At 39.2% G+C, this 24,448-nt stretch overlaps 1 protein-coding gene across 3 annotated transcripts in view; it reads right to left on the bottom strand.

The window, feature by feature from the left end:
- Positions 1-945: 945 nt before the first annotated feature.
- The window catches only part of SLC16A14 (solute carrier family 16 member 14), a 32,979-nt gene continuing 9,476 nt past the window's right edge, over positions 946-24,448 (bottom strand). The window contains exons 1-5 of one of the 3 annotated variants that reach the window (XM_070753341.1): positions 14,498-14,602; positions 14,021-14,296; positions 9,304-9,447; positions 6,111-7,112; positions 946-4,330 (exon numbers count right to left, since the gene is read on the bottom strand). In XM_070753341.1, the coding sequence (XP_070609442.1) occupies positions 4,179-4,330; positions 6,111-7,112; positions 9,304-9,447; positions 14,021-14,282 (1,560 nt within the window). In that variant the 5' untranslated portion in view covers positions 14,283-14,296; positions 14,498-14,602 and the 3' untranslated portion in view covers positions 946-4,178. Of the gene's footprint in view, positions 4,331-6,110; positions 7,113-9,303; positions 9,448-14,020; positions 14,297-14,497; positions 14,603-24,448 lie in introns of those variants that run through there. The other 2 variants (XM_070753340.1, XM_070753342.1) reach the window with 2 other exon arrangements.

Consider the following 24,448-nt stretch of genomic DNA (forward strand, 5'->3'; position numbering starts at 1 on the left):
CAGAGAGTGCAGAGTATATAGTATTCTGGGTTGTAAAACAAAGTATTAGCCTACTTATTCTATGAGCTAAAACTAGAAGAGATGGGAAAGTTACAGTGAGGAGCGGGAAAGACATCTGACTTGGCTTTGAGTTCATCCTTAAGAAATTACAAATTAGTCCCAGAATCTTGTGATCAATCTTGGCTCTAATTTATTCATTCCAGAAAGGCCTCCTTTATGGTAAAAACTCTTTATTAAAAATTATTTATTCTTCTCAGCTCATAAAAGTTAGCCAAACAAAAATATATAAAGCAGGTTGCACACAGCATAACAGTAAAACTATTGCTTCCATAATAAAAACTGATGCATCATTTTTAATAACAAAGGGAGGGAGGGAGTTGGGTGGCAGAAGTGAGTTGGGAGGAAGGCTTGCTGAGTGCCAGGATCTCAGTTAAAAGTTTATCAACTCTATGAGTGACATAGCTAAAATGGTAAAATTTGGAATGAACTTACAAAAGAAATTAGCAAGCCCAGAAAACACTGGAAGTTTACAAAAATGAAGACAGTCATCCTGAGATAGGAAAGCCTTCATAAGAGGATTCATTTGCAGGAAATATAATATCCAAAGAAGGCAATTTTTTTACCAAATAAGCAGTAACTTTGAACTCTGTATGCAAAACACTCATCTAATTTTCAGAATAAATTAACAGGTTAACTAGATAGATATTTGTCCAAAAGGAAGAAAGTGATTCATAAGTTGTGTGAAGACTGCAGGGAAATTGGCCAAACTGAGTTCCATTACAATACAGTATATTGAAACTTGTAACCGGCATCAAATACAGTACTGTTAAATGTTTATGCCCCTCTTTAAAAAGCTCCCAAATAAAATTTGGTAAATTTGTCCAACTATTTTTAAAAGTTCAGAAATAAGTAAAAGAAAGTAACAGAATTCCAGGTCTAAAACTATGAACCACATGAACAGATTTTTTTTTATTAAAAAAAGACAGAGCTCCAGATAACAAGGAAGGCTGGTGAACAAAATCAATTTAATTGCTTATTTTACAATGTTTCTAAATCTCCCTCCTAGTTTACATTCAAAACAGTGAAAAAGAAGACAGGGTAAAACAAATAATAATAAAAAGTAATTATATCCATGCTTTCCATTTACAGTTCGTCATCAATAAATTCATTTAGGCACACCAACTGAGTTCCAAATATAAACATTTTGCTCAGCTGTTAGTTCTAGAAACATTTATAGTTTTACAAAACCATTGGGCGAGTAAATTATGTATTTTTTTCACTTCATAAATATTTATGTGGTCAACATAGCAGGCAAATAAAATACCTTGGATGGAGTCTAACTGATGGAGTGAGTCAGATCTTAAAATCCATGAATGTAACATAACTGAAAATCAAACATAATGCTTTCTTGGTCCCAATGAATGCACACATTATGAATCTGAAGGGAAGCTATTGCCAAGACAATAGAAAAATGCATCAGGTTATCGGATTAAAATAAAGAAGTTCTTGATAATGATGGTACAAATGACACACTGCACTCAGAAACTGAGCCAGACCTTAAGAGCTTGTCACTGATATTACCATTTACATTGGGAATTTATTACGCTGAGAATGCAAGGCATAGTAGTGTGTGATTGCAGAGATGATAAAATTGCCCATAGTACTAGAATATATTGGAGAGCATAGTTATATTGACTTAGTAAACTTAAGTCTTAAGAGTAACATAAAGGACCAAAGGTGCTTTTCAAAAGGCAACGGGTCTTTCTTTATTTTTTTCCCCTTGAAAACATTTCACTTCGCATCCAAGAAGCTTTTGAAGAAGAAACTGAACAAATGTCTCGGGTGAAAAGCAAAACATCTTTAAGGGGAAAACCACCCCAAGAAAGTCTAGGTACCTTATGAAAAACATCTTTGGGGCAACCATGACTTGGATGATTAAGAATCTCCGTAGAAACAAAGGGCCAAATGTTAATATCTGGGGTCAAAACCCTGGACCCTTCATAATTTTTTAGAAATCCCCAGCTCTGTAAAGCCTACGAGGGTCACCCAGAAAGCAATGCACCACTTTTTTTTTTCTCAGCCTACAGTGATGGTACGAATGCAAAAAACTTTAGATATACATTATTTGAATTGTCAGGAGTGTGTGTGTGTAAATTTGGAGTTTCTTCAGACAGATAGCGTAGCTACAACAGTGTTTCAAAATGGCGTCTGTAGGTGATGTATGTTACAAGCAGCATGTCATCATTGAACTTCTCACTGCAGAGAAAGAAACTGTTGGGAACATTCACAATGTTTGTGTACAGTTTATGGAGAATCTGCGCAGTTGGCAGAAGTATGATTAGTCACTGGGCACAGAGGGTGAGGCCATTATAATGCAGAAATGGCTTCATGGCCAGAACAAGGAGTGGTACCAACAGGGCATACACACTCTTGTGTCTCACTGGAGGAAGGCCATAGAACGGGATGGAGATTATGAGGAAAAATAGGGAGTATAGAAGAAACGTCATTCTTTCTGTGTGTAAAGTTTAATTGTGTTCAATAAATAATTGTTCAAGGAAAAAAATGTGGTGCATTACTTTCTGGGCAACTCTCATATTTTCTAACTAGCCCAAATCTGGAGTATGTACAGAATCTGTTTACAAAGTACCTCTCTTTTCCATAATTATAGGACTTAATTGTTACACCAGGAAGGAGAAACTAAGCAAGATGTTCCTGAGCAAAATGGCTCAATTCTTAACATCACAAGCACAAGTCTTTTGTATGCCAGTATTGTTTTTCTTTTACAGAAACCTTTCCTGCCAGCTCCCAACTGCCATTAGAATATTGTGATGAGCAAGAAGAGGAAACAAGACAAGAGAATAGTGAGATTTTCCTTTTTCACAGTAGTATTGCCATGATTCTTTGAGTCTTGTTTTCAAATTCAGAATTAGATTAACACAGACAGGATACCTGAGATTCCCTACCCAGTGAACTCATCCCATAACTCCTCAGCCAGGCCCTCTTTAAACTGGTAGTTTACTCCCTTTACCCTCCAGTCCAAATCCTGACCTAATATATGCAGTCATCAAGCATTTATCTTGTCACAGGCAGTTGATTTTATGGTTGGCTGTCATCAGTTTAGCAGAATTATCAAAAACACTCCTCAAACACATCACAAAATTTTCATCATTAACCATATCTAGGCTATTTTGAATCAGAATGGGTGGGAACTTTTATACAGACCTTCCTTATTCAACATTGTTATAAACTTTATGAAGAACTGATCAGTAGTAATTTATGCACAGGGGTTTTTTTAAAGTGTACTTCACCCTGAGTGTGAAAGATCATATGTTTTGCCCACATTCCCATATTTGCCAAGCAAAATGAGAGAACAGAGGAGGGCTGTAATTGTAGCAGCTATTGCAAGAACAGTTCCTAAAGCAATTGGAAACTGCATTAGAATTACCAGTGTGCTGAACGGTGGTAAATTCTGGTCCATTAGCAGATGGTTCATTGAATGGACTGATCTTTCTAGGTTGCCATCTGCTATTTATATTGCAGCAAAGCATTAAAATCTAACCCATGATAAACAGGATAGCAAAAGGGGGTCAGTAACCATGAACCTGGCCTAGAAAATCTGAACTGGTCATTCTTTCAGTGGTTCAGAACTAAGGAGAAATGTCAGGTATATCTGCTCTGACCACTTGCAATAACATTTCTGCTGAGTTTTGCAGTCTCAAAGGAATCTGTACTTATTACCTTATTATATATCTTATCTTAGTATATCGTATTATATTATTCTCTTATTATAGCAGCAAGCAATTGCAGAAAGATAAAAGTCCATTCTATCAAACTAGGAACCCGACACTATTTATGTGAGTGCACCAAGGTTCAAACTTTCTTTCTCCTACTTAATACTTTTGGTGGGAGTACAAAGGATTATTTGCAGACTTTTTCTCACACTGGCCCTCTATTTGGCCTTTGATGGCAAATTATCACTCCATATTCAAGCTCTTTGTTTCCTGCCTTTTATCTCCAAATTCACAAAAATTCATGTTCAATTATTGATTGACATGCACCTTAGTATAAGGGTTGATGTGTTCAGTTTTGTTAAATACTGTTAGCTCCATCAGATATATAATTTGATACTTCCTTCAAAAATGCAAGGTTTCTTTCATAAAAACATGAATTGAACTGTTCTAAACATTTCCATTTTCTATATTTTTTCCTGAAGATGGCCTTTCCTTGTTGATATAAGGCTGAATGAGCAAAGTAAATATCCCCACCATATAAAGGAAGCCACATATGTAGAAAGAAAAGTCATATTTTTGTGTGAGATCATAAATCCATCCTAGAAAATAAAAAAAAAGCAGTCAATAATCAATAATATAGAACATAAAACATTACTTTTCCTATTAATACAGTATTACTCATTGAGATAATTCTATGTCTAACTTCTTTTTTTCATCTGTAACGAGATCATCATACATTACATTAATTTCACCACTCTCTCAAATCAGTCTTTTGTCCTTTATTTTTTTAAGACTGAAACCGTAGTGGGATGCTAATTGTTTCTTCAAATTTATATTTTAAATAACTTTTTCTATAAAACATCTTGATCTAAAATGTTTCTATAAAACATCTTAGATCAAGAGGTGGGGCAACTTTGCTGTGACTGTGGTAGACTTGTTTATTGCCTCCATGGGTTTCAAGAGCCATAACAATGACTCAGTTCTCCTTCTTTCAAGGGTAATTAGAGTAATTAGGATAAGAGATTCAGACAATGTTTATTGGAGTAATATGAGAGGAAATAAGGGTGTAGAATATGGGAGTGAAGAATGTATAAAAATGCAGTATTCTGTATTGATTAGTTACCCTAGAGACACATGGACATTATTCTGTGATATCTCAATATGCATACTGATTTTTTATTTGATTTTGTTTCAAATAAAGTTTTTTCTTCTTTTATTAATCCTGGACTCCTGTATTATTATTACAGCAAATAAAAATACACACTGTATGAATCAACAGGGTTGTGTGAGGCAAATGGGACATAGGGCCTTATTACATTTCTTGCATTTGCACAAAAGTAAACCAAATTATGTCACCAAAAATACTATTTGCCAACAAATGTTCTGCAAAAATGGGCCAAAGGGGCATATTTTGCACACAGGTATGGTAAGTCTTAAATCCTATTTTCACTAAACATAAGTGCATGTGATTAAAATAAATGTATTCCAGTTTGCTTCTCTGTTCAGTTTCTTCACTTTTCTTTTCTCTTTTATATTTATTAAAATTGCAGAATCCTGGTTGGAAGAAACCATTTCAGCCATGCATTTCAAACTCCTGTTCGATTGCAGTACCCACATTAAAATATTGCAATCGATATCCAGCCTCAACATGAATTTATCCAATAAACCAGCTATTTCTCTAGATAGTGTTATGCCAGGCTATTGGCAAATATTGAAAGATAGTAGAGTCTGTTGTTAAAATACTCTTGGTATATTGGGGTTCTTTTTAAACTTTTTTTAAATATTTAAATTTATTTGGATTTGTTACGATTTGTTTATGCCTTGTTGTGAGCCGCCCCGAGTCTGCGGAGAGGGGCGGCATACAAATCTAAAAAATAAATAAATAAATAAATAAATAAATAAGAATTCCCTTCTCCCAAAAAATTCAATAAGAATCTGATTTCTTGAAAGACCATTACTCCTGCATTCTGAAATAACTATATCTTATTAATTATTATAAATGAAAACAATAACAATAATATAATAGTACTACATGATGATAAATATTTCTATTAAGGGATTGGCTAAAACCTGTCTCTTCTTGACCTATTTTGCTGGTAGAAAATGAACGATATCTGTTGATTTTCAAACTTTATTATTAGGGCTATGCAAAACATTCAAATGAGGTTTTTATAATTGGCAAGCATGCTACGAAAGCAATTGCTAAGTCTTTGCTTCCTAGAGAAGCAAAGCAATTGAGCATGTAAACATAGGTAGAGGTAGTTATGGCACAGTGGTTAGTACGTAGCATTGCAGAAGATTTTTAAGCTATGGCGTGATATAAGTCTAAGTGCTATTGCTATTGATACCATGTAAGACAAATAAAAATGTTACATTTACCTGCAAAGGGCGGCCCCAAGAGTGCTGATATCCCATTGGCGCAAATGATGATTCCGTAGGCATTTGCAAGATGCTTTATCCCTACTAGATCTTCAGTGACAACTGGCATAAGTGAAAAATATCCACTGGAAAATCCTATTAGGGCGCAAACCGCTGCTAGGCTAGCAAATGTATGCATTAATGGCAAAATAAAAATGCAAGAGACAAGAGTAAAATTAGCTGCCATGAAGACATTCCAAACACTGATACAAGGCAAATCAGAGATTATGCCAAGGACAACCTTCCCCAGAATATGAACAATTGCAATAATTGAAGTCAAAGGAAAGATGTCGTTCTGTGCTGATAACCTGTATTGTTTCACTATTTCGGGGAGATGGATGAAAGGGATCACGAAAGTGCTATAGGCAAATAAAGCCCAAAATACAAAAGCTGCAAATGTTCTGTTGGTGAAGAGAGAAGCAGTTCCAAAGTAACTAGAATACCAGGTCCTGAAGCCTTTCTGGCTTGTGACTGTCAGCTGGCTTACTCGCTTTAGAATACCAAAGGTATAGATTTCCTTTTGGTCTCTGATCATATCTTTATTTTCCAAGGCTGAAATTTTGGCAATGTTTTCTTTTGTACCCTGTCCTCCGTTTGTCTCATTCTTAGCTTCTCTTAAAGCACAATTAGATGTTAGCACTTCAGCAGAGCAGGAGAGAACCTTTGTTGGACTATTGCTTTGGCTCTTGTTTCCATCCTTGTTTTGCTCAGTAGCTTCCTTCTTGTAATGAATTGGCCTCAGAAGTGCTCCACAAACGCACAAGTTCAGACAGATTGCGCCGTGAAGGAACACAGCATTCCTCCAGCCAAATTCCAAACAAAGATATTTCAACGAAGCTGTCATCAGGAAAGCACCAAAGCCTGTTCCAGTTGTGCTGAGCCCCTGGGCAAGAGCTCTTCTCTTTTGAAAATATTCTCCGACCATGACCACAGCAGGCAGGTACACCATCCCACTTCCAATACCTAAAATATGAAACATTTCAGACTTATCCAAGAACCCACCATCATTGTCTTAATAGATTTGATTTGATTTATTGGATTTGTATGCCGCCCCTCTCCGGAGACTCGGGGCAGCTAACAACAATAATAGAACAGTATACACAATAATCCAATAGTAAAAACAATTAAAAACCCATTAAAGTAAAAACCAAACATACATTCAGACATACCATGCATAAAATTGTAAAAGCCTAGGGGAAAAGAGTATCTCAATTCCCCCATGCCTGACGGCAGAGGTAGGTTTTAAGTAGTTTACGAAAGGCAAGGAGGGTGGGGGCAATTCTAATCTCTGGGGGGAGTTGGTTCCAGAGGGTCGGGGCCACCACAGAGAAGGCTGTTCCCCTGGGCCCTGCCAAGCGGCATTGTTTAGTTGACGGGACCCAGAGAAGACCCACTCTGTGGGACCTAACTGGTCGCTGGGATTCGTGCAGCAGAAGGCGGTCCCTGAGATAATAAGATGAAGATTAACTGACAGAAAATCCTAAAACAAGAATTAAAGGCTGGGTTAAATATCCAGACAAACATAGGTTTTGGCCCTCAAACTAGAAATGGGACGAATTGTTCTATGATCTTTTCAAACTTTATGTATTGAACAGTAGTATTTCATTCTAAACTCATTATCAATGGTCACATTCCAAAGCCATATATCCTTGAGCAAATCTACACTTCAACTTTTGAATATCAAGTAAGCTATTAAATCTGGATTGCAATAGAGGTAGAGTTTGTTAGAAGGCTCTCTCTTGACTTGTTTTGAAAGAAGGAATCTACTTTAAAAAAAATAGACTTAAATTCTTAATCAACATGTACAATACATATTTGTGATTGTTACACAACTATTTTACTTCTTTCTTCTGGGCTAGTTCCAGGAAATACCTGACCTACGATCCTTCATTTTCAGAATGCCAAGAGGATTCAATATTCTCCCCCAATTTTATTCAGTATACAGTACATCTGACACTACTGGGCTAAGTCATCTACTGTTAAGCACATCTAGATCCCTAGCTTGGCAAACAATACTATGGAAGATGCTCCAATGCTTGGAGGCTGTGAGGTGTGGATGAGGAGGAATATCTAATGCTCAAAACTAGCAAAACTAAGTGGCATTGGTTTCAAGGACCTGCCAATCCCAATGATTTACCTTATACAGTTCTTGGCTAAATGTCATTTCTCCATGTAGAACTAGTGCATAATTTGGGAGTTTCTGTGGATTCTTGCTTCCTATTCAAGGAATAGGTGAGAGCAGAATCCAGAGCTTTTGTAGTCCCTTCGTGTGCCAAATACCTCCTTTCCTGAATCAGATGGGCCTTTTCTTTATCACTCATGTCCTAGCATAGTGATGGCAAACCTTTTTTGGCTTGTGTGCCCCACCCATGTCCTCCCCCCACCCATGTACACAACCTCCCATGCTGTCCTCCCATGCATGTGCACAACCACCAACACCCACATATGTGCACAGGCCTCACTGAAGCCTCTGGATTTCTGAAGGGCAGGGATGATGAAAAACAGTTCAACGGGCCAACCAAAAGTTCAGAAACAAACTTCTGGTTGTCCCATTGGTCCATTTTTTGCCATCTCCAGACTTCAGGAGGCTTCCTTGAAGGCTCCAGAATGCAAAACGTGGTCCAGCAGTTCAGAAAAACTGACTTCTGATTTGTCCATTGGGCCATTTTTTGCACTCTGGTAGCTTCAGGGAAGCTACCTGAAGCTTTCAGAGGGCAAAAACAGCCTTCCCCAAGGCCAAAAATCAGCTAGCCAACAGGCACATGCATGCTGGAGCTGACATAGGGCAATGCCTTGCATGGCCTTTGATATGGCTCCACGTACCACTTGTGACACACATGCCATAGGTTCACAATCCTAGAAGCTCTCATTTGGACTATTGCAATGCTTTCTATACAGGCCTATTCTTCAAGACAACTCCAAAATTCCAACTGGTCCAAAATGCAGCTCCATAAATAGTTACGATTGAATACATACTGTGTTATATATGCAACTTAACACATTAATCAAGCTTATATAGCCTAAAGCTACAGCCTATATGTTCACAAAGAAGATGAGTTGATTTGCTGCCACAGACTTAGAGCTTGTTTGTGTTAGCATAGTTGTATTCTTCAAAATAATTTCCTAATGTATATCCAAAATTATTTATGCTTACCAGCTATAATTCCAAATGTAATAAAGAGGTAATATACATTTGAAGCATAGGAACTTAATATCCATCCCAGGGCATTTAAGATTCCTCCAGTTATTGCTGTCTTCCGACACCCACAAGTGTTAATAAACAAACCAATAAAGGGACCTGTGACAGAACATTTGAAACAGATTACTTTCATAAACTTTAATTATTTTCTTCATAAATATGAGATTTGGAAGTATTTAACTACAATTTGCCAAATCAGTATACATCGCATAAACATTAATTGCTCAAGGTCTATAGGATTTGTCCAGTTATTTCTTATCAATACATGAATATCATACACTAGATTATAGCCACAAGACCTTACACAAGTGCAGTGTGCCTCAAAAATATAAATAAAAATCTTAGGATACAAGCAACAAGTTACAGTCATACAATCCTAAATAGGAGGAAAAGGATGATAGGAATGATGAGAAAAATTAGTAGAATAGAAATGCAGATTAGTAAAAAGTCTGACAGTGTCCAGGGAATTATTTGTTTAGTAGAGTGATGGCGTTCGGGAAAAAACTGTTCTTGTGTCTAGTTGTCTTGGTGTGCAGTGCTCTGTAGCAACGTTTTGAGGGTAGGAGTTGAAACAGTTTGTAGATAGTTGCCAAACACCTGAATTTTAATCATGTAATTGTGGGGATGTGATGGATGCAAGTGCAAAGACTGGTCCTAAGTCACTTTTTTCAGCACTTTTATAATTTTGAACAGTCAGTAAACAAATGGTTGTAAGTTGAGGACTACCTGTATATACATTAAAAGCACTCCAAGACTGTGTTTTCACCATAGATCAATTATCAATAACAATTAAGCTTGCATAATTTTATTCCCTACACACATGCACACACACACACACACACACAAACTAATTTAAGCCTGAAATCCAGATTTAATGTGTTACTCATACCCCCTGATAGCCATCATATTAATCAGATGCTATAATTAAAGTTTATTGAAGGTTATGGCATCTGGGCTGAAGAATCTCAAGATAGAGACTTTTAATACAGTGGTGCCTCTACCTACAAACGCCTCTACTTATGAACTTTTCTAGATAAGAACCGGGTGTTCAAGATTTTTTTGCCTCTTCTCAAGAACAAATTAAGTTCATAAGTAGAGGTACCACTGTATAACCATTTGAAGTCTGACAAATAGGCAGAATATACATGCTGGAAAGTAAATATATAATGCATAAAATAATAGCACACATATGAAAATAATGGTGCTCTGTGTGTGCTTCCCAATCTGTGTTGTCTGTATGCTGTCATTGCTTTTGTCAAAATTATAAAAGAGTTGCAGCTAAGTTCTGCCCCCATTTTGTCAATGTCTACAATATGACAGAATTTGTGATAGGACACCACAATGAAATCTTCTATCCTTTCCTCCCTACAGATGTACTATTACCATTGTAATATTAGAACTGAACATGTCTAAGAGGAGTTTACCCATTGTATTAATCCATAATTGCTTGGATTTGTACAATATTCTAAAATGGAGATCCTGAATAAATAATTTGTTGCATTTGTACAATTACTAAGTAATAAATTACAGTTTCTGACTGTGTTTAATCTAAAACAAGCAACTGAAATTATACACTTTACCATACATACATAAACATGTACAATGCATACATAAAAAGTTGCATATCAAGAAGCCAGACTAGCTATAAATTAGAAATTGGAAGGAAATCATAGTTTACCATCATCCTACATTCCAGCCTATTGGAAGAACTAGCCTATTTAATCAATATAAACCTGGCTTGATAAGATAATTGGCATAAATAGCTGAGGATGGATGCTTTCAACTTCCAAGCTGTCATACTGTAACTTGATCAGCTATGGTTACAATGTTTGTCTTAATATTTTTATCATAGTCTGTGTGCTTGACTGGTGCTGCCGTACTGTTCATAGTAGATCATCTGAAAATATTGGCCTCTGTTTTGAAAGAAAGATTTTCTGATTTAAAACAAATTGATTTTCCAACATGGGTAGTGGAGCCAGTGCTGGTGCATCAATCTGATGTTTCAATGCAGTACCAAGAAGAATTCTCGGAAATGCAAAATGATGAGTCACTTAAAACTTTATTCAATATAAAAGGAGTGATGCCATGGCTTTGTGATGAGACAGAAATTAAATACCCAAATCCAATCTACTTCGTAAGAAAACTGCTGTTACAGTTCCCATCTTCATATTTAGCTAAACGTGGCTTTAGTGCTGTAAATGATTTGCTACTAATGAAAAGAAATTAACTAGATATCACTCAATGTGGAGACTTGAGAATGAAGCTGACTAAATTGGAACCTAATATAAAATCTCTGCAGCAGACATCAAGCACAAGGATCTGACTAATTTAAGTAGACTAAAGCTGCAACCCTACATTTTGAACACAAAGGTTACAAAGGTACTTCTGAGTAAACATGCATAGGATTGTGATATAAAGGGGGAGAGGGGCGGCATACAAATCTAAATAATAAATAAATAAATAAATCATCTTGAGGTGAACTCAAATTGAATTTTGAAATTGTTAGGTATCTTTATTTTAACATGCATAGTAATTAATATGATCAAAGTATTGTAGAAAAAGCTTTCACTAAAATTATTTTATATTTATGCATTTCAGCTCTATTATCAGTATATGTTTATACATCACAGGAGAATCATCAGGATTTTAGAGATACTTAAATGGAGCATGGCCACAAAAAGGTTGGGAACCACTGCTTTAAATTGTTCTAAAACAAGAAATTTTTACGTAATTTTGAAATACTTTTGAAATTACGAGATAAACAGAACTGCAAGTTTTTCACGTTTAATCAGTGATATAGTAATTTATCATAAACCATTTACAAGGAACTATAGTTCCTTGTAAATAGTTTCTGTCCCAGACATTGTCTGAAAAGCTGCTAAAAATTAATTCAGAAATCCTCAGATGACCAGCTGAAAATTCCTTGAGAACGTATGTTTTGATTCCTGCATTATGCTGTTCTCAGCAAGTTAAAGTTTGTCCAAAGTTTCAAAACATTTACTTTTATGCATACAGTACATCTGTATGTACTCATGACAAATTAGTACATAAAACTGATAAAGGGCTAAACCTGGAAGACAAGGCAGTAGAACAGAGTAATTCAGACTATATTGTGATTTGCATGAAGTTGAATAAGATACCTTTAATGAACCATCCTTTCTGGCTTCTGAAGAGAAAAGCCTGCAAGAACTTTTTCTGCAACATTTTGCAAACATTCATGCTTGCTCCCTGGCTTAGGGAATTCTATCACAGATAAATGCATAAAACAACCCCAAACCTAATTGGCTCCAACACAAATAAAAAAAGATGTTCTCCAGAAATGTTTCCACAATGAAAAAGATGTTAGTCTGAATATGCTATCTCAAGGAGATTGCCCTATGTAAATCTAAGTACAGTGATCCCTCAATTTTCGCGATCTCGAGCTTCGCGAAACGCTATATCGCGATTTTTCCCACCTGATGACGTCACTCTCTTCCTTCCTTTCTCATCTTTCTTTCTCTCTCTCTTTCTCTATGTTGCTTCTTCCTCTCTCACACTCTCTTCCTCCCTCTCTCATCTCTTTCTTCTCTCTCTTTCTCTATCTCTCCCCCTCTTGCTGGCGGGCGGCGGGCGGGCGGGCAGGCGGGCGAGCGGGGGCATCAGCGAGGAGCCGGGGTTTCCCCTTTGCGTGGGCGGCGGGGAAACCCCGATCTTCGTCTGCTCGCTGCTGCTGCAGCAGCAGCGAGCAGACGAAGATCGGGGTTTCCCCGCCGCCCACGCAAAGGGGAAAGCCCGATTCGGCTCCTCGCTGCTGCCGCCGAGCAGATCAGCTGCTGGGCGGCCGCAGCAGCAGCGAGCAGATGAAGATCGGGGTTTCCCCGCCGCCCACGCAAAGGGGAAAGCCCGATTCGGCTCCTCGCTGCTGCCGCCGAGCAGATCAGCTGCTGGGCGGCCGCAGCAGCAGCGAGCAGACGAAGATTGGGGTTTCCCCGCTGCCCACGCAAAGGGGAAAGCCCGATTCGGCTCCTCGCTGCTGCCGCCGAGCAGATCAGCTGCTGGGCGGCCGCAGCAGCAGCGAGCAGACGAAGATCCGGGTTTCCCCGCCGCCCATGCAAAGGGGAAAGCCCGATTCGGCTCCTCGCTGCTGCCGCCGAGCAGATCAGCTGCTGGGCGGCCGCAGCAGCAGCGAGCAGACGAAGATCGGGGTTTCCCCGCCGCCCACGCAAAGGGGAAAGCCCGATTCGGCTCCTCGCTGCTGCCGCCGAGCAGATCAGCTGCTGGGCGGCCGCAGCAGCAGCGAGCAGACGAAGATCCGGGTTTCCCCGCCGCCCACGCAAACTCCACCATCTGCGCATGCGCGGCCATTGAAAAAGGGTGCGCATGCGCAGATGGTGTTTTTACTTCCGCAACCCTACATCGCGAAAAATCGATTATCGCGAGGGGTCTTGGAACGGAACCCTCGCGATAATCGAGGGATCACTGTAATATTATTTTTTATTAATAAGACTGAGCAAGTATGTTCAATATTACATATGGGAACCCCCATGTTATGAGTATTTCTTACCCTATGTCTGTAAGCTTTCTCCTCTGAGATAATGAGTTACCCCAAATAACTGCATAGGACCAATTTTGATACATCAATATTTAATCAAGATGGCAACTGGTATATAATAGCAACAATATGGGATCCTACCTACAATCAGAGTAATGCCCATATTGAGGGAGCTGACCCACGCTGTCAGCCCTCGACTTTGATTGAACTCTTCAAGCCATTCCATGTTGAGAATCCCAAGAGCCATTTGTGATCCCATGATGAGTATATGCACCAGGAAAGAAGAAAAGACTATCATCCAAGCCCATCCTCTATCAATATCTGGATTTGACTTCAGCTTCTGCTCCCTCTCTTTGGAGTTCTTTTCAGAATTCGATTCAACATCTTCGTGATTGTTGTACATTTTCGACCAAATACCTTGAAAAAGATCAAATAATATTTAGTAGAGTTGCATTTCATTTACTTACTGTTACATTTTTAATAAGATGAAACACAAGTGGGTGATACTTGCCAATTGACCATTTCAATGGTACTTCATTGAATTGACTACTTTTCAGAATAAATCAGAATAAAATCTTCAGTGGGAGATTTTTCCCATGGAAGAGCAGGCTACTTTACAAAAATTGCAGACACCTATGCTGCCTTCTTCCTTTCTTGTCTGAGCCTTAGCCACCCCTCATCAGCACAGCAGGGCTACTCTTCAAGCTGCAACCTTGAAACAGGTGTGGGGGAGGATGGGAGTTTTGGAAGCTTGTAATTACCAGCAAATAGGGTGAAACAACCAAACCAAATAAGGTGTTTTTTTCTTTCAAAAGAGGTATAGCAAGAAAAAGTGCAAATAAAATATGGCACAATGTGGAAAGTTGCAAGTACAGTAATAGAAGAAAAAAGCAGAGGAAATAAGGTAGTACAGTATAAGAAGAAAATACCTTTGCTATAGAATGTAGTATTGTAATAGTATCTGAATAATAAAAGTATTGTAGGTGTAATTATTGTACACCTACAATAATTTTACTTCATACTGTTACTTCCATATACAGTATTGGTTTTTATCAATATAAAATAACTTCCCAACCTTTATAAGGAAATACTGTGTTAAACATCTGTCCAGACTCCAAAACTTTTGTTGCTCTTTTGAGTCTAGATCTAATTAAACTAGGTTTTTCTTTTTAAAAAATCTGAGATTCACTTAAGCTAACAATGTAGCACATTTTAGTGTTAAAGTGTTTCCCTGATTGCTAGTAGTATAGTCAATAGCTTTAAAAAATTGGTTATATTGCATCCTTTGCCAATATAATTTTTAAAATGTAGTTGTGCCATGCTTACCACCATTCATCTCTATAACTAAAATTGACTAAAAAACAATGAGAGAAAAATGCAACACATGGATTTTCATTTTCAAACCCCTCTTCCAGTGATACTATAGCACATAAGTGTTGTATATCTGGTAAAGTTCTTTTTGTTTCTGTAGCTGACCTCAGGGAAATCAATGAGGGCCATAATCTAACCTAAAATTAACCCACCTGCTGCTTTCTATAATATACCATCTGCACTATTGATTTTGCATAATTATACCATCTGTTGCTTATCTCAAGCTCTTAAAAGCTGCTTTCTGAGCTCTGCCCCTCCTGAACTCCACTCTTCTAAAAAAATGTGTTGTGTTTGCACTACCATGTATTCCATCTAAAATGTATTCATTAGTAAATTTTGTTCACATCTGCAGAAAAATCTTTGCCTTAACATGCTCTTAACACTGGGAAGATAAATGACAGAAATACACGAACTCAATCTTCATGGGCTCATTTCCCAGCATCATTTCACTGTTACCAGAATGATCAGAAAAGAAAAAAATATGTGAGCCACTTTCATCTAGTGGTTAAAGTACCAACGTAGAAACCTGGGGATTGTAAGTTCTAGTCCAGTGATGGCAAACCTTTTTTGGCTTGGGTGACAAAAGGACGTGCATGCTCACAATAGCGTGTGCGCGTGCCCACACCTACAGAATAATGAAATGCATGCACACAACCCTCACACTGCCCTCCACCCATGCGCACAAACCCCTACAGTGCCCCTCCCGGCACATGCGCACAGACCTCACTGAAGAGCGAAAAGGCCGAAAAGGCCAAAAATCAGCTGACCAGTGCACATATGTGCGCTGGAGCTGACACATTACAATGCCTCACATACCCTCAGATATGGCTTGCGTGCCACCTGTGGCACCCGTATCCACCATCACTGTTCTAGTCCTTCCTTAGGCATGAAAGCCAGACACGTCAGGTGGCGCCACAGCAGCATCATGTGACATATTATCACTTTTCCCCCTTCACTAAACTGGGCATGGGCGTGGCTAGTGCATGACGGATCCAGCCTGCGGGTTGCGAGTTTGACAGCCTGGGCTAGGTGAATTTGAGCCAGTCAAAATTTCTCAGCCCAACCCATCTCACAAGGTATTTGCAGAGAGGAAATAGGAAGAAAGTGTATTAGGTATGTTTGCTTTTTTCTGTTATTTACAAAAAAATATTAAAGAGATAAAAATACATAAAGATGTGGGCTATCTAGACTTTACATGTTAAAAGTCTGTGAGATAAAACTATAAAAGAGAAAGTCCACAAAATATACAGGAAAACACCAAACAGGAATGCCTTAACCTATAGTTTAAGGTATTGCATTAACAACTGGGTTTTTTTAAATTTTATTAAAAATATTTACATTGCAGTGTATTTTATTACAACAAAATATTGCACAGCCAATTTATTCACGCTGCAGCTTTATTGAAAGATGCAAAACTTTTGGTAAATCAAAACATTTGCTTCCCAGCAAAGCATTTCTAAGGTTTCTAACTATTTCTGCCATTTGCTGTAGTTGCAGAGAAACTTGACCAAAGTACATGGTCTTGATATTTCAACATCTAGCAATAGGGAAGGGTATCAAACTGTTTACTTTTGTAGGATGGAATTTTGTCAAAGAGTGTTCTTTTTTTATATACACTATATCTCTGGATATCTAAACTGTAAATATACTTTGAAACAGGAAAGGTCACTGTTTCTTCTAACAAATTATGCCCACGCCCCATCAGCTGGACAGCACTATGATAGGACACAAGATCTCACCTCACACCTGGGTCAGAGTAACCTGGACTTCCTACCCTAACCTCCATTCCCTTGCATAACCATTTTACTGTTCCACAATTAAATATCATGGGGGGGGGGGGAGAGAAAAGATTAGGAAATTGTTTGGAGAAACAATGGCAAGCACTGATATTTGTTCTTAACCAAACAAGATAAGCAGATCCCAGTATGCAATGAAATATTAATCAACTCTCATTCTCTTTTGTCCTGAAGCTTAACACTTAGGGTTTTTAAAAAATTATTTCTATATTTGTCATGACCAAGGGCAATATATAACATAAGGAAAGAAAGCTGGTGTGGAAGACTGTATTCTCTGAAACTGTATTCTCTGAAACTCTTGTGGGAATTTTACCAATCACTTTCCTGTTTAGGTATGAAAGTGAATATCCCTGTGTTGCTGGGGAGAGGCAGATATAGCGGGGGCCACAGAGTTAGCCGTTCCAGGGGAACGAGGGACCGTTGCTTAATAACGGTCCCCTGTTCTGGCTCTGTGAGCCCAATCTTGGGTACTGGTGATGAGTGTAACTCTGGCCCTGGGCTCAGGTTGCTGCTGCTGAATGCCAGGTCGGTGGTTAATAAAGCTCTCCTCATCCGGGATTTGATCCTGGATGAGGAGGCCGACCTGGCATGTATTACTGAAACCTGGCTGGGCCCGGAGGGAGGTGTTCCTCTCTCTGAAATTTGCCCAGCCGGGTTTCAGATATGGCATCAACCTCGACCCCAGGGGAGGGGGGGAGGAGTGGCTATTGTAGCCAGGGAGAGCCTTTGCCTGCGTAGACTCATTGCTCCAGAAATTGCGGGTTGCGAGTCTCTCTTGATGAAGTTGGACTTAGGAGTTCAGGTGGGCTTATTTCTCACGTACCTGCCTCCCAGCTGCGTGTCAAAAGCCCTGCCTGTGCTACTCGAGGAGGTAGCCGGGTTGGCGGTAGAGTTCCCCAGACTCATTGTCTTGGGGGACTTCAATCTGCCGTCACTCGGCGAAACCTCTGGGTTGGCACAGGAGTTCATGGCCACCATGACAGCCGTGGACCTGACTCAAGTAGTTCAGGGTCCGACTCACGAGGGAGGGCACGCACCTGACATGGTATTCCTTTCCGAGCAATTGAGTAATGGTCTGAGACTAAGGGGCTTAGAAGTGTTGCCTTTGTCATGGTCAGACCATTTTCTACTACGGCTTGACTTCCTGGCTCCAATCCTCCCCCGCAGGGAGGCGGAACCAATGAAGATGTTCCGCCCCAGGCGCCTGATGGACCCAGAGGGCTTTCAGACGGCGCTTGGGGTTATTCCAGAGGCACTCGTCCACAGTTCGGCGGAGTCTCTCGCGGAGGCCTGGAACAGGGCTGCGGCGGGGGCTCTTGACCGGATTGCGCCTTTGCGACCTCTCCGTGGCGCTAGACCCCGTAGAGCCCCATGGTTCAACGAGGAGCTCCGGGAGTTGAAACGCCAAAAGAGACGTCTAGAGAAGCGATGGAGGAAGAGTAGGTCTGAATCCGATCGAACACTTGTAAGAGCTTTTATTAAGACTTACAAAGTGGCGCTCAAGGCGGCAAGATGTGCGTACCATGCCGCCTTGATTGCATCAGCGGAATCCCGCCCGGCCACTCTGTTTAGGGTGACCCGCTCCCTTCTCAATCAGGGGGGAGTTGGGGAGCCCTTACAGAGTAGTGCCGAGGATTTTAACACGTTTTTCGCTGATAAAGTCGCTCGGATCCGGGCCGATCTCGACTCCAATTGTATAACAGAGTCGACTGACAATGAGTCAGTCGAGGTGACTGGGGCCCGTACTTGTCCACCTGTCTGGGAAGAGTTTGATCTGGTGACACCTGATGAAGTGGACAAGGCCATTGGAGCTGTGAGTTCCGCCACCTGTTTACTGGATCCGTGTCCCTCCTGGTTGGTTTCGGCCAGCAGGGAGGTGACACGGAGCTGGGCCCAGGAGATTACCAACGCTTCCTTGGGGAGGGGAGTTTTTCCATCGCTCTATAAAGAAGCGCTCGTGCGCCCCCTCCTCAAGAAGCCCTCCCTGGACCCAGCTGTGCTTAACAACTATTGTCCAGTCTCCAACCTTCCCTTTATGGGGAAGGTTGTCGAGAAGGTGGTGGCGCTCCAGCTCCAGTGGTCCTTGGAAGAAGCCGATTATCTAGGTCCCCAGCAGTCGGGTTTCAGGCCCGGTTACAGCATGGAAACCGCTTTGGTCGCGTTGATGGATGATCTCTGGCGGGCCCGGGACAGGGGTTTATCCTCTGTCCTGGTGCTCCTTGACCTCTCAGCGGCTTTCGATACCATCGACCATGGTATCCTTCTGCGCCGGCTGGAGGGGTTGGGGGTGGGAGGCACTGTTCTTCAGTGGTTCTCCTCCTACCTCTCTGGCCGGTCGCAGTTGGTGTTAGTGGGGGGTCAGAGGTCGACTCCTAGGTTTCTCCCTTGTGGGGTGCCTCAGGGGTCGGTCCTCTTCCCCCTGCTATTCAACATCTACCTGAAACCGCTGGGAGAGATCATCCAAGGACATGGGGTGAGGTATCATCAATATGCGGATGATACCCAGCTCTACATCTCCACCCCATGCCCAGTCAACGAAGCGGCGGAAGTGATGTGCCGGTGCCTGGAGGCTATTGGGGCCTGGATGGGTGTCAACAGACTCAAGCTCAACCCGGATAAGACGGAGTGGCTGTGGGTTTTGCCTCCCAAGGACAATTCCATCTGTCCGTCCATTACCCTGGGGGGGGAATTATTGACCCCCTCAGAGAGGGTCCGCAACTTGGGCGTCCTCCTCGATCCACAGCTCACATTAGAAAAACATCTCTCAGCTGTGGCGAGGGGGGCGTTTGCCCAGGTTCGCCTGGTGCACCAGTTGCGGCCCTATCTGGACCGGGACTCACTGCTCACAGTCACTCATGCCCTCATCACCTCAAGGTTTGACTACTGTAATGCTCTCTACATGGGGCTACCCTTGAAAAGTGTTCGGAAACTTCAGATCGTGCAGAATGCAGCTGCGAGAGCAGTCATGGGCTTACCTAGGTATGCCCATGTTTCTCCATCACTCCGCAGTCTGCATTGGCTGCCGATCAATTTCCGGTCACAATTCAAAGTGTTGGTTATGACCTTTAAAGCCCTTCATGGCACTGGACCAGAATATCTCCGAGACCGCCTACTGCCGCACGAATCCCAGCGACCGATTAGGTCCCACAGAGTGGGCCTTCTCCGGGTCCCGTCAACTAAACAATGTCGGTTGGCGGGCCCCAGGGGAAGAGCCTTCTCTGTGGCGGCACTGGCCCTCTGGAACCAACTCCCCCCGGAGATTAGGATTGCCCCTACTCTTCCTGCCTTCCGTAAACTCCTTAAAACCCACCTTTGTCGTCAGGCATGGGGGAATTGAAACATCTCCCCCTGGGCATGTTTAATTTATATATGGTATGCGTGTGTGTATGTCTGTTAGTATATGGGGTCTTTTAAATCTTTAAACTTTTTTAAAATTGTTGGATTATTTATGATTTGTTGTTATTTATTTATTTATTATTTATTATTTGGATTTGTATGCCGCCCCTCTCCGAAGACTCGGGGCGGCTCACAACAAATAGTACAAATCATGAATAATCCACTCAATTAAAATATTAAAGCTTTAAAAACCCCATGTACAACCCCATGTACTAACTACCTCACAACATGTTACATGTTGTGAGCCGCCCCGAGTCTTCGGAGAGGGGCGGCATACAAATCGAATAAATAATAATAATAATTATTATTATTATTATTATTTTTGTTCAGGTAGAGCAATTTTGTTGTGAAGATAAAATACATCTTCTGCCACTTAAGGATCAAGACTACATTTTACACCACAAATATAACAATACACTTAGTGACTGTTCAAGTTGCACTGAAAAAGTGACTTATGATCATTTTTCACACTTATGACGGTTGCAGCGTCTCAATGGTTATGTGATCGAAGTTCAGGCATTGGCAACTGACTCATATTAATGACCCTTGCAGTCCCAGGACATGCGGTCAGCTTTTGCAACCTTCTGACAAGCAAAATCAATGGGGAGCCAGATTCACTTAACAATTGTGTAACTAATTTAATAACTGCAGTGATTCAGGTAAGAAATGTGGCAAGAAAAGTCATAAAACGGGGCAAAACTCACTTAATAAATTCCTCACTTAGCAACATAAATGTAAGGCTCAATTGTGATCATAAGTTGAGAACTACCTGTAAACAGATATCCTTTGTAATTGTCAATACATTACATATAATTCTAGTTTGCAGGAGGCAATAGTATATTAGCTTGCAAGATAATCTCTATAGTAGAGATCCTATATTAACTTAGTATTGATGTGCCTGTAGCATCTAAAATACATTATAATAATTGTTACTATCAGTACTAATATGTAATGCTACTGTACTGCATCATCTCTATATAATTAAAATTGTAATATAAAATCTTCAGCTGACCATTTATTTTTAAAAAAATAATTTTTATTAGTATATAAACTTTAAAAATTACAAAAAAGAAAATACAAACAAATAAGACATTATACCAAATGAACCAAAGCCAAAAACATTTATACATACATTTATACCTTTAAGGTTATTTTGCAGTACAGTGTTCCCTTGATTTCCGCGGGTTCGAACTTCGCAGAAAGTCTATACCACGGTTTTTCAAAAATATTAATTAAAAAATACTTTGCGGGTTTTTTCCCTATACCACGGTTTTTCCCACCCGATGACGTCATATGTCATCGCCAAACTTTCGTCTGCCTTTAATAAATATTTTTTAAAATAAACTTTAATAAATAAACATGGTGAGTAATAATCTGAATGGTTGCTAAGGGAATGGAAAATTGCAATTTAGGGGTTTAAAGTGTTAAGGGAAGGCTTGTGATACTTTTCATAGCCAAAAATAGTGTATTTACTTCCGCATCTCTACTTCGCGGAAATTCAACTTTCGCGGGCGGTCTCGGAACGGATCCCCCGCGAAAAGCGAGGGAACACTGTACATACATTGGCTATTATTTTACGCTTATTTACTATTTTATCTGTTTCTACTGTCATTGTAATTTATATATCTCTGAGGAACTTAATTATAACACCTCTGATTAGTATATATATTTCTAAGTATTGCTATGATGTAGTATTATATTCATTTGTCCTTACAATCTTAATACTAATATCCTAATGTTTAATATATTGTTTTATTTTCTTCTGTCGAGCCACTCCCACAGCAATTTCTATATTTTATAATATTCCAAATCTTCTTTTTCTTTAATTTGATAGTCAATTTATCTAGTTCTGCACAATCCAAAATCTTTTTAATTGTAATATTTTCGGTTGGTACCCCTCGTTTCAGTATTGTGCCAGAATGATTCTTATAGCTTTGAGTATGAGTAATATTATATAATGATATTGCTTTTCTATATTTCGGTCTAGTATCCCAAGAAGAAATGTTTCTGGTTTCTTTCTGATTTTTTGCTTAGTTTTTTCTTCTAACCAAATTTTTATTTTATACCATAGTTTTTGGTATCACAGGGCAGGTCCACCACATGTGATAGTAGGTCCAGTAGGCCTCAGTTGACCATAGCTATTATTGTCCCACACAAGATCAAGGGAGCTAGAACTACTCAGATTTCAGAAAGATTTCAAATTTCACTATGATATTTAATAGTGTTCTGGGGAAAGTACAAAATCTTAGAAACTAGGTGAAATTTCCCACTTTCATTTGCAGTGAGTTAACTAAATCAAATTCTCTTTGAATGATTTGAAACAGTACTTCCCAAATTATTTCCCCATAAAATTACATTTATATATTTAAGATAAACTATCAATCAACTCTTGTTATTTGATAGTTTATGCCTACTCTGTCTTCCTTCTCAGCCTCCCCCAATCTCTACCAACCATGACAAGTGGCAGAGGTCATCAAGTGCAGACTGAACTGCTGAAGACTGTGATATATACAACACACAGACACACTTTTTCTGCAAGAAGATAGTCTGGTCTGGAGTTTGAGTTGATGAATAATTAGGAAGCTAAAGATATACATTTAATTATTAATAAAAAGAACAAATATATACCAGAACTGATTTCATCAAGATTGCATAAGAAACTAGAAATATTCAGGTTGATGATAGTTGCAAGTCACATCCCAATGAATGGCTACAATAGAAAAAACAGATATGAGTTTGGGGAAAATTTCCACATTTTTCAGAATGAATGGGATCTGGGGGTGAATGAGTGACAATAATGCTACTAGGTGACATAAATAGATAGATGAAGCCAAAATGTGTACAAACAAAATATGATTAGATTGCTTTGAGTCACAAAAATGAATCAACGTTTTAACTGTATGTGTGTATCTGCTTAGAAATAGGTCTCCTTTGAACATATATTTTAAGTGTAAATCTATACCACACGAACAAATTATAAATCTAAAAACTTTATTGATTTGATTGTGCTGAAATATTGAAAGAAATAGTGGGGTTATATTGCTAATCAAAGATTCTTAATAGGAGACAGAATATTTTAGGGTAAAATCAAGGAAAGGAAAGAATATGCATATTGGCCTTTTTCAGTTACATAAAATCATTTCTATGCATAACACAACTGTAAACATATATAATGCATAATTTTGACAGCAAACCATTTGTCATCAAACAACATTATATATTCCACTATATAGTGTATTAATTGTTGCAATGAATCTTTGTTTGCTGTTTTTTGTGTTTTATGTTTTCATTCTCTATTTAATCGTCCTTGATGAGTAGTTATATTTTTAAGACTTCTTTTGTATTCTTACTTTCCCATGTCTTATCTTTCATGTTAGTACATGTTGTAACTGAGCTTCATGCTCCTTATTCTTTTTCCTTCTGGAAAAAAATTGATTGGTAGTTGAGGCACAGTGTTTATCAATGTGGCTTGGCTGACCAATTGTTAATTATTATTATGCTTTGTATGAGAACATCCGGGGAGACAGCACATTTTTGTTTTGTTTTTTTATTATTGCAAATATTATTTGCATTTATTTAAAAAATCTTATTCTCCATGAATGCAAAATATGTTACGTGTCATCAACATACCTTACTCACATATTTAGCTTCTTTGTGATTTAATAATCCAAAATGATTGGCAGAAGTAATTGGGAGTATATGGTGAAAATGGCAGTAAAATTAGATGACAGGGCTATCTGATTTAAATCTTATTAGTAAAATGTGTTAGATTACAAATATAAGATTTTCTACAAGTATTAATTTTATAGTTTTGGTTAGGTACTATATACTGACTTTGTAATGTTTTTAGCTTTAGCTTTAGCTGTTGTTAATGCATTTCTTTCCAGATTGCTACACAGTTTAGCAACTTTTAACCAGATTTTCATTTCTGAAAAAATGGGAATGAAAATATATGATTCATTTTGAGATATCTATGCCACTTGTTTCATAAATATGTGAAAACTGC

This window comes from Erythrolamprus reginae, chromosome 5 (genome assembly GCF_031021105.1).
Source record: "Erythrolamprus reginae isolate rEryReg1 chromosome 5, rEryReg1.hap1, whole genome shotgun sequence".
In the NCBI taxonomy this organism is placed as follows: domain Eukaryota; kingdom Metazoa; phylum Chordata; class Lepidosauria; order Squamata; family Dipsadidae; genus Erythrolamprus; species Erythrolamprus reginae.